We start from the raw sequence: 11103 nt of genomic DNA, 5'->3' as shown, positions 1-11103 counted from the left end.
TTCCTACACTCAACAGTTCTTTTATCGTAGTGACATGGATTTTACAGAGGAGGGGGCTGTTGTCTCACTAATCGTCTCTGTTCTGATCGTGGTTCACGCACAACTTATAAAATTATGACCGGAATACCAAACTGTGATGTTTTTAGTCCAGTTTTGATGTTATTTAAATTAATCAAACCAATAAAAACAGAAAACATGAGACCTTCTGTGCCTTATTTAAAAATTCACAATTTATTGTATATCTGGACACAAAACACAGAACTGAATATCTCCCAGCATCACATACTCTGTCACTCTTCCTCTCTCACACAGAATCACACAAAACCACACCACTTTCTTGTGCTGGTATTATCTGTCTCTGATTCATGTCTGCATTTATAACTTAAAAATAATTTACATTAAAATATGTTGTTTTTTTTTTTCTGGGCACTTAAAAAAGTAGAAAATCCCCAAAAATCAGGATCTTCATTCTTTTTTTCTTGTTGAAGGCAGTCCATTCAGAGATTTGAGTTATACTCCCAGAGGAAGGAGTCATTTCGCAACACTTTAGCCAGTTTCTCATTAAAAGGTTTGTAGAAGTCCTGCAGAATCTCTTTAGTGATAGGCAGCATGGGTCCCAGGTTTTTGTCAGCTGGTCTCCTTGTGTTTGATGCTGGGCTTCTTGTGATTTGTGATTCCATTTCCTTTGACAACGACCCTGTAAAACACAAAAATAAATGTCACTCCCCTGCTTCCTCTCTGACTTCTTATAGAAAAAAAACATAATAAACATTCATACCTCCTTGCAACAGTAGTTATACCATTTGGAAGGTTACAACCTCAAACCTCAAGTATTTTATTTGGATGTTACAGGATAGACTAACACAGAATAGTCCATAGTTGTAAAATGGAGGGGAAAATTTGTAAAACAAACCTTTTGCAGCCTCCAAACTTTGAAAAGAATGCCATCCATCAGTATTCCCTCTGTGTCAATACTTTGAAAAACCACCTTCCACAGCAATTGCAGCTGCCAGTCTTTAAGTGTATGCCTCTACCACGTTTACAACTCCATACTGGTTTTTACCCTTTTTTTTGCACAATAGCTCAGGCTTAGTTAGACTGGACAGTAAGTGCCTTGAACTTAAATTCTCAGGAGTTGCCACAGAAGAAAAGCAACCTCGAAGCTTGATGCTACCACCGTTACACCTACCTGAATCATTAGGACTACTTACCAAGGTTAAGAAAATCAAAGACTTTGTGCATTGTGTATTTCCTGTTGGAGGCGTGGTCTTCTAGTCTAAGAACCAAAATCTGTTCCTTGCTGAAGACAGTCAGCCAGTCAATCAGGTATACAATGTAAAGGCCAACTTGCAATCTCACCTGTTGGGAACAAAACAAGAAGAATAACATGAAATCATCAGGTTCTGTCCAAGATATTGCATCCTTTGCAGAGGAACATGGTGGTGCATGCAGCCTGTTCTTTAAGAGGGACAAATGGAGATATTTTAGAAAAAGCTTTCCTGTGCACCACCATGCTTTGACAAAAATCCGAGATCTGTTCGCTAAAAAAAAGTAACCCCAGATCACGATGTTGTCTCCACCATGTTTCAACTTGGGTATTTTGGTAAAACTCACTGCTGTTTTTGTGCTAAACATTCATTCCCAAAGACCAAGTTTGGTTTAATCAGACTGTATAATAATTGTTTCACAAACCTTTGGGAGATTTTTGTTGGCCTGTTAGGATGTTTTTGCTGGAAGAAAAGGCTTCTGTTTTGCAACCCTGCCCCTAGTCCAGACAAGTGGAGATTCCATTATGCTTGGTTGATTTTGGCATCAGTCTTGCATCACTTTTGTTCATCCAGTGTTTCCTAATACACATATCTTACTTTGTATTTTATTTTCTTAACCTTCTCCTGATTGAAACCTTTATACAAAGCAATCATTTTATACCTTCGTAACCTCTCTACAACCTATGGCTCCAAAAATAGTAATAGGATGAAGGACATCTAAACTCTGTTTCAGATCTTAGATTCAATAAAATAATGCACAAAAAAACTAACTTAAATGCTGAAATGAACTTTTGATTTAGGGTGAGTACATTTATGCAACCAGGTTAATGCAACCTTTTTATTTAGTGTTATTTTTGTCCCTCCGACAGATTTGCTTTTTAGTTGAACTGTACAGGACAATTGTCATACTATTTGTGGAAAGGCTTTTAAATGATATATCATGGTCTAATGTTTACATCACGACACTCAACAGACATTTTAACACGTAAAAAGATTGTTTCTTTTACAGAGATAAAACTCTCACATAAAGAATTCATCCTACAGATTGATTTGAGATTATGAGACCAACTGATTTTTTTATTATCAGTTAAAATGTTTGAATTATGAGCCCTAATTGAGTTTAACATAGCTTGATCACTGTTTGCATCTCAAACCAGTAATTTGACCAACTTCCTACTCACTTTAATGTAGGCAGTTTCAGGTCCCTCACTGACTTTTATCTTTTTATTAATCTGATACTTCAGCGAGAACAGCTATAGTTCTTTTCAACATGCATTAATAACTCTGATATTAGAGGACGGACTCTGAGAACAGCTGCAGAAAGTGAGCATTGCCACCTCAGGGTCACGAAGCTTGTCGGAGGCAGCTGCAGAGCAGAATCTAAATACCAGACAGTTTTTGCGTGGAGCCAAAAGAGGACTAACCAGACTATTTCTTCTCCTCCTCTAATCCAGTTTGCTTGGGTACTGTGAGAAAAGCTGGCCAGGATCCAAACACAAGGGCCCTGAACTGACTGACTAAAGATTTAGTAGAGTTTGAAGGAAGTTCATAGCTTTGCTGAACTAGGTTTTGTTGTAGTCAGGCCTCACTTTCTTTCATCAAGGTCTTTAACATGTGCAGATTTCCTTCCTTCTTTCCTTATCCCATCCGTTTCCGTTTCCCTTTTCCCACCATCTAATAAACTGGTTGCTAAATTTTACTTAAAAGCAGGGCTGCCAGACAAAAAGAGGAAGGAGGGACCACTCACTGGCATTGCGTTGTTGACAGTGGTGTTGTACACACAGGAGCGCATTGTGTACTCCATAAGGCACCCCTCAAATAACTGCAGGGACTCTGACACCTTCTCGTGGAAATCCTCTGCAGACTTATTGGCAATTCCAAAGTAAAGGTAGTCAGAGTAAAGCCTAGAAGAAAACAGAGGGGCAATGTTAACTTATTTATTTTTCAAGTTTATGAAGATCTCAGCTAAAGGCTGATGGATTTTGACTGAATGCATTTTATTTATAAGCAATCTTTTTGCTCCATATTCTTAAAAGACTGTAAACAATGCGAGGCTGTGAGAATCCCAGCATGAAATGTCTTCAGTAGTTTCTTCCTTTAGTATGGGGCCACTGTGTTAAAAAAATAAATGCTTCAGTGAGTTGGTGATCAGAATCAACCAATTTTCAGAAATTCAGAAATCAAGGTTTTGTTCCCAGTTAGTGAAAGCACCACGGTAACCAGCCAATTTAATCTTGCAACTCCATGTTGGTGGTTAAGAGGTTTTGTTTAAAACTGGGGGCTGCACAATATGGAAACGTCATAATATCGATGTGTGCAACACTTCAAACTCACTAGATGCAGTATTTACTAGGTTATAATACCTCAGGTGACCTGCTTTCAAACTTTGCTAAACACATATTTATTTGCCTTTAACAATATCTCAATATCATATGTTTCTAATATAGTGTAGCCCTATTTAAAACAAAGTCAGATGAAGAACCGACAGTATTAGAGGCTACCAAGAGAAAACGTGATTCTCACTGGTGTTTTCATAGGATGAGGGTCTCCCTTTAAGTACAAGCTATTGAGCTTGCATTCAAAGAAAAAGTGATTGGATTTCAGAGATATTATGATGTTTCAATCCTTTAGGCTTTTATCCTTTGTGTAAAGCTATTATGAATGGTAGTAACGGGCCACTTTCCAGTATCAAGTTATACAAATACCCCTATCACACTACTGCATATTTATCTTGCATTTCAATGGCGTGAGAAGATGCAAAGCATACCGTACGGTAATTTTGCTGCATGAGCATAATATTAATTAATGCGATGTTATAGTATGGAGAGGCTCAGTCTGCACAGATAATTTACTCATCTGATTTACCTGTCCATCAGTTTAATTAATTTATTTTTGAAGATCATAGTATAGTTTAGGTACATAAATCATATTATTCCTATCAGTATCCATGTAAACAGATGCCCTATCACTAGCTTAACTTATCAATGCCTTTTCATACAACATGCAGTGTTTATGAACGTTTCAAAACCATCTCTGATTTGGTCTGCAAACAGGACCAATGCAAGAAGCAAACAAACACAGAATTTACAGCAGGATCAACTTCTCTCTACCTGATGGCAAACTGGAGTGCTTAAGAATTGAGTTGGAAATTGTGCTTCTGAATTTAGCAGAAGGCAACAGCTATAACTCCTTCCTAGATCTAATCTAACTTTTTATCAATGTTGGCCCTTGAAATAGGAAAACAAAAGCTTACAACATAAAGCTTACAACATATTAACTGGTTGCTGGTCTGTGACACCAGCAGCAGCTCCAGGCGAAAGTGTTTTTTTTCCTCTGCACCACGTCTTAGTTGTATCCAAAAAAGAGTCAGAGACAGAGCATGCAGTGGTGGCAGCACCAAAAGAACTGGTACTGAGCAAACAATAGCACTGGTTTAGCACTGGAACCAGTTCAGTAAAAAACCTTAATAGCACATTTAAACTCGTAGTCACCAATTGTCTTTTGATCCTTAAACATAAAAATTAATATGAGACTGTGGCATCACGCAAAAGGTATCTATCCAGTTCTGAAATAGATAAATACTGGATTTTACCCCATAAATTCATTCCAAAACACACATACTTTAGAAAACAAGGAAGCATCAAGGCAACACACATATTTCAAAGATTTTAAAGGACTACAAAATGTGTTACATTTCCTCATGTTTAGACCCATGCAAATATGTTACCTCTTACATTTTTAGGAAACAAAGCATTGTGAAATTTTCTGTCATACCGTTAGTATTCTTTCAAGTCTTTTTAATTAGATACGAGAGAACGTGCAGGAGTGTACTGAGTTTTCACTTCAATGTGTAGATCGTAGAGGTGATGTAGCGATTCCCTTCTCGTGCATGTTTCTGTGCACTGCTGGTTTTGAAAAATGGCTACTGTAGTTTTGCCTTGTTTAAAAGAAAGACAAATTTGGCTTTATGGAAATATTTCAGAGAAAGGGATGAAACTAAAGAATAACGACCCAACTACAGTAGTAAGGCTGCAGTTGCCAAGCTGTTAACCAACATACTGCAACCTGACTATCAGAGCAGATAGCCCAACTAAATAGCCTTCTAATTTCAGCTTGTTGGACTTGTGTTGGTCTAAAAAACAACTGAATTGCAAAAAGATATAATATTCCTTGCAATGAGCACTAGAACACTAAATTCAGTGGGGGATTTTTTGGGCTTTAGTCAATTTGTCAAATTAACAATAAACAAATATAGATAATTATGATTATAACATACAATAAATAGTAACTATTTTAGAAGAAGTAAAAATACTTGTTGCTTTATCATGTTACACATTTCTATTTTAAATGTGTAAATACTATGAAACCCTAGCATTATTAAATCAACTTATATTATGAGAAACTCATCCCAGTCCACACCTAATCAATGCATTAAAAAAAAATAATTCTTATGATTGCTTCTTTCCAAGCAGAATTACATCTTTAAAGTTATGAAGCGCAACATGCCTCTATGAAAGAGTTTGTAAGAATAACAGGTTAAAAAACTTAAGTAGCAAGTTCACAACAAATATAGAGGGCCAACATGACAGTGTTGGCTGAAATTAGTTAAATGGGTGCATCTGGAAAGGGGGGAGGTTGTGGTGTGCCCTACTCCCTTGCTGTATTTGGTCTTGTATTTTTTTTTTCACTTCGCAATAAACATACCCACAAAAAAACAGATTGTAAGCAACTCTCTGAAAATGGCATGGTTGATCAAATCAACCATCATTTCCCCCCACAACTGGTGCACAGGAAGTGAACAACAAAAACAATTAAAGAGGGCCTTCTCTGATGTTCTTTGGTGTGAAAAAAGAAATGTTAACAAGAAAACAAGTCAAGAAGACCTAGTTTAAAACGAGTGTCAGGCACTCAGGAGTGAGCTCTGCACAGGTCTAATAAACGCATCGCAATGAAATTTTTGAGATACCCAGCCCCAGTAAAAGCTCAACACATCCTTCATAACAGCAGAGCTTTTGTTTCCCATAAAGCAGCGAGGTATCCGTCTGTGTCAGCAGGGTAAACGGCTGTGATAGGGGCATGTTTCAGAGCTGCATCATTACAGGCATTTCAGAGCCAATTGAGGGCAGTGTGATAGAAATTCTTTCAACCTTTCCACTGGGTCCCTGAGCATGACAATGAAGCGGGCCTCAGGCTGTACTGCATGGATAAAGTCCTGGATGAGAAACAGTGGCTCTCCCTCTGTGGTGTTGTCATAGAAATACACCCAGGCGTTGTTATCCCACATAGTGGAGGCACTGGCTTCTCCTGCAAGAAAACAACCACAGTGGTTGAAATGAAGGATGATCACAATCAGACTCTTAAAACTGCACTATGTCTCAAAGCAAAACACATATACACATATGTTTCTGCTACTTTTATTATAGTTTAAGAGATTCACAGCTCATGTTTACATTTTTGGATATTCTCTTCTAAGAAATAATACCAAAGCTGCTGTGGCTTGCTCCACCCTTGAGGTCTCTGTGCTGCATTTGGCTTTTTTTGCCATAAAATTAAAACAACTGCATGTTTTAAAGGGTTTAAAGCAGGACATATTGAATGCATATGCCACTTAGGTTACAATGGATGTAGCTTTTATGTTGAAATACAATTTCAATATCTTAAATATCACAAATTATGCTTTTGTAATTTACAGTTTTGAATAGGAGAAAAGGAAAAAATGTTTTTTTTTTTATATTATCTATCTGGCATGAAGTCAGATCTCGATCTCAGTTCCAACAGGAAACATACTGCATGTGCTTGCTTTCAGAGTCTTGTGCAGGAACATATTCAAATTAATATATTTATGAGTGACATTAAGAGTTTTTTCCCCCCTTAATGCCTTGATGTTGTGTAGGGGAGTGATAATTCATATCAATTAAGAGACATTCAGAACAATTAAACCTTGGATTTCAGAGCCAACTGAGGGCAGTGTGACAGGCCCAATTTCAACGTGATCAGCCCTATTTGGTGTACTCAAACTCTCCCATACTGATCACTAGCAGGTAGCACAAAAACACTTTTTGGTGTGGAAGTTGTTGTCTGATCAGTGCATCTCTATTCATCATTAAAAATACCCGTAATGTCTCCCTTTGAGACAAGAATCTAGTTGTCTGCTGCACCTGTGCTGTGCAGTAAGGTTGTTAAATACAAAGAATGTAAATACGTGATTCTTTGTGTGGATCTTTTATTGATAAATGCATGCCTCTCCCTCTCAATTTAAACCTAGCTTTACAAACTGAAAGCCCATACCATAACTATTAAACTGAAAACTTATGCTGAGTTGTAACACTTATGCACCCAGACTTCAATACACCCCACAGCAATGTGCTCCAACCACAAGGGTCCATATCTAAGTTTTAGTAAATCCCATATAAAAGTAAAGGAAAGCTGATATTTAGAAAAAAAAATACCTGTATTTTCTTCCAATGGGTTTCTCTGACTTTATTAAATATAAACGTGCAGTGACCTGCCCAAGAATTCATAGCACTTGAAGCTTTCCATATTACAACCTCAATATATTTTGTTGTGATTTTCTTTTTTTCTTTTGATAAACCAAAGCAGTAGCATATACGCGGAAGGAAAACGATACATAGTTTTTTGTTTTTTACAAATAAAAATATGAAACCTGTGCATTTATTGCATTCAGTTCACTAAATCAATACGTATATTATTGCTGCAGGTCTTTTGGGGTATGTCTCTACCAGCTTTTAACATATAAAGATGGAGATTTTTGCCCATTCTTCTTTGTGAAATAGCTGACGCTCAGTCAGATTGGATGGAGAGCATCTGCGAAGATTAATTGTCAAGTTTTGCAACAGATTCTCAATTGGATTTAGGCCTATTCTTTACTCGTACTCGTACTCGTCGTCTTCCGCTTATCCGGGACCGGGTCGCGGGGGCAGCAGACTCAGCAGAGACGCCCAGACGTCCCTCTCTCCAGACACCTCCTCCAACTCCTCCAGGGGGAGCCCAAGGCGTTCCCAGGCCAGCCGAGAGACATAGTCCCTCCAGCGTGTCCTGGGCCGTCCCCTGGGCCTCCTCCCGGTGGGACGTACCTGGAACACCTCCCGAGGAAGGCATCCAGGAGGCATCTGGTATAGATGCCCGAGCCACCTCAACTGGCTCCTCTCGATGTGGAGGAGCAGCAGCTCTACTCGAAGCCCCTCCTGGATGGCCGAGCTCCTCACCCTATCCCTAAGGGAGTGCCCGGCCACCCTACGGAGGAAGCTCATTTCAGCCGCTTGTATCCAGGATCTCGTTCTTTCGGTCATGACCCAAAGTTCATGGCCATAGGTGAGGGTAGGAACGTAGACCGACCGGTAAATTGAGAGCTTTGCTTTTCGGCTCAGCTCTCTCTTCACCACAACGGACCGGCACAGCGCCCCCATTACTGTGGCAGCCGCACCGATCCGTTTGTCAATCTCCCGCTCCATTCTTCCCTCACTCGTGAACAAGACCCCGAGATACTTAAACTCCTCCACTTGAGGCAGGAACTCCCCTCCAACCTGAAGAGGACAAGCCACCCTTTTCTGGTCGAATACCATGGCCTCGGACTTGGAGGAGCTGATTTTCATCCCTGCCGCTTCACACTTGGCTGCGAACCGCCACAGCGCATGCTGTAGGTCTTGGCTAGAGGGGGCCAGCAGGACCACGTCATCTGCAAAAAGAAGAGACGAAATCCACTGGTCCCCAAACCAGACCCCCTCCAGCCCTTGGCTGCATCTAGAAATCCTGTCCATAAAAGTTATGAACAGGACCGGTGTCCAACATGCACCGGGAACAGGTCCGACTTAGTGCCGGCAATGCGGACCAAACTCCTGCTCCGCTCGTACAGGGACTGGATGGCCCCTAATAAAGGGCCCCCGATTCCATACTCCTGGAGCACCCCCCACAGGGCATCACGAGGGACACAGTCGAAGGGCCTTCTCCAGGTCCACAAAACACATGTGAACCGGTTGGGCAAACTCCCATGAACCCTCGAGTACCCTGTAGAGGGTATAGAGCTGGTCCAGTGTTCCACGGCCAGGACGGAAACCACACTGCTCCTCCTGAAGCCGAGGTTCGACTATCGGCCGGACTCTCCTCTCCAATACCCTGGCGTAGGCCTTACCAGGGAGGCTGAGGAGTGTGATCCCCCTGTAGTTGGAACACACCCTCTGGTCACCCTTCTTATGAAGGGGGACCACCACCCCTGTCTGCCAGTCCAGAGGCACTGTCCCCGACCGCCACGCAATGTTGAAGAGGCGTGTCAACCATGACAGTCCTACAACATCCAGAGACTTGAGGTACTTAGGGCGGATCTCATCCACCCCCGAAGCCTTGCCACCGCGGAGCTTTTTAACCGCCTCGGGGACTTCAGCCTGGGTGATGAAAGAGTCCAACCCCGAGTCCCCAGCCTCTGTTTCCACCAGGGAATGCGTGATGGCAGGATTGAGGAGATCCTCGAAGTACTCCTTCCACCGCCCAATAATGTCCTCAGTCGAGGTCAGCAGTCTCCCACCCCCACTATAAACAGTGTTGGCGAAGCACTGCTTCCCCCTCGTGAGGCGCCGGACGGTTTGCCAGAATCGCTTCGAGGCCAACCGGTAGTCCTTCTCCATGGCCTCACCGAACTCCTCCCAGGCCCGAGTTTTTGCCTCTGCCACAGCCCGGGCTGCAGCACGCTTGGCCTCACGGTACCCGTCAGCCGCCTCAGGAGTCCCACAAGCCAACCACAGCCGATAGGACTCCTTCTTCAGCTTGACAACATCCCTTACTGCCGGTGTCCACCACCGGGTTCTGGGATTGCCGCCGCGACAGGCACCGCAGACCTTACGGCCACAGCTATGGGCAGCAGCATTGACAATAGATGCGGAGGACATGGTCCACTCGGACTCTATGTCTCCAACATCCCCCGGGATCTGGTCGAAGCTCTCCCGGAGGTGGGAGTTGAATACATCCCTGGCTGAGGGCTCCGCCAGGTGTTCCCAGCAGACCCCCACTATGCGCTTGGGCCTGCCAAGTCTGTCCGGCTTTCTCCTCCTCCAGTGGATCCAACTCAGTGTAGTCTGAACATGGTATCAATTCACTCTTTTCTGATTTGCACTGGTAACAACATTTCTAAACCCTGTGTTATTTTCCCTTACAGTTCATATTACATTGTACTGGTCTGTAGCATAAAATCCAAATGAAAAATACACTGAACTTTGAGTTGTTATGTGACAAAATGCAAAAAGTTCAATGGGTATCAATATTTTTGTAAAGCACAGTTTATTCCTCAATTGTTTTTCTTTAGAAAACAAGGATCAGCTGTAAAACAGATAAACTTCAATCAAGTTCCATTTAGTCCTCTAATTTAAAGCTGTAACCAGCACACTGAAAAGTCGTGTTGTTTTAGTAATACATTCGTAAGAGCACACAAACAAACAAGTACCATTCATAATTGCATCTTTGGAGGTGAGGAGAAACTGCAGCATGACTGCAGTCAACACAGTGACACTCGTAGTGCTCATATCAAGTCAAATGACAATCCTTTCTCAAACCATTTGAGCCTAGTAACTTTATCAGGCCACACTGAGACATGATATTCAGGATTCATTAGGCTGTCTGTGCCTTCATTATGCTGTTATCTGCAAAGTGAAGCCTTATCTCTCTCTCTCCCTCAGAGAAACGACTAAACCCAGGACTTTTTTTCTGTGCTGACAAAAGTAAATATAAAGCTGAATCTGTACTAATGCTGTTATGTCGGAAATGAAATTCGATCACATCTATTTAAAGGTCCTTGTGTTAGTTGAGGGGGTTTATTTTGCTCTATGGC

The 11103-nt window shown here is 41.5% G+C and overlaps 1 protein-coding gene across 3 annotated transcripts in view; it reads right to left on the bottom strand.

Moving 5' to 3' along the window:
• Positions 1-208: 208 nt before the first annotated feature.
• LOC124875775 (carbohydrate sulfotransferase 15-like) overlaps positions 209-11103 on the bottom strand; it is a 55886-nt gene continuing 44991 nt past the window's right edge. For all 3 annotated transcript variants that reach the window (XM_047378179.1, XM_047378180.1, XM_047378178.1), the window contains 4 exons: positions 6416-6572; positions 3016-3172; positions 1212-1359; positions 209-697 (listed from right to left, as the gene is read on the bottom strand). In XM_047378179.1, coding sequence (XP_047234135.1) covers positions 498-697; positions 1212-1359; positions 3016-3172; positions 6416-6572 — 662 coding nt within the window. In that variant the 3' untranslated portion in view covers positions 209-497. The remainder of the gene's footprint in view (positions 698-1211; positions 1360-3015; positions 3173-6415; positions 6573-11103) is intronic.

This window comes from Girardinichthys multiradiatus, chromosome 10, assembly GCF_021462225.1.
Source record: "Girardinichthys multiradiatus isolate DD_20200921_A chromosome 10, DD_fGirMul_XY1, whole genome shotgun sequence".
Taxonomy (NCBI): domain Eukaryota; kingdom Metazoa; phylum Chordata; class Actinopteri; order Cyprinodontiformes; family Goodeidae; genus Girardinichthys; species Girardinichthys multiradiatus.
The sequence above is the reverse complement of the archived record's forward strand: the minus strand, read 5'-3'. Positions and strand labels throughout refer to the sequence as shown.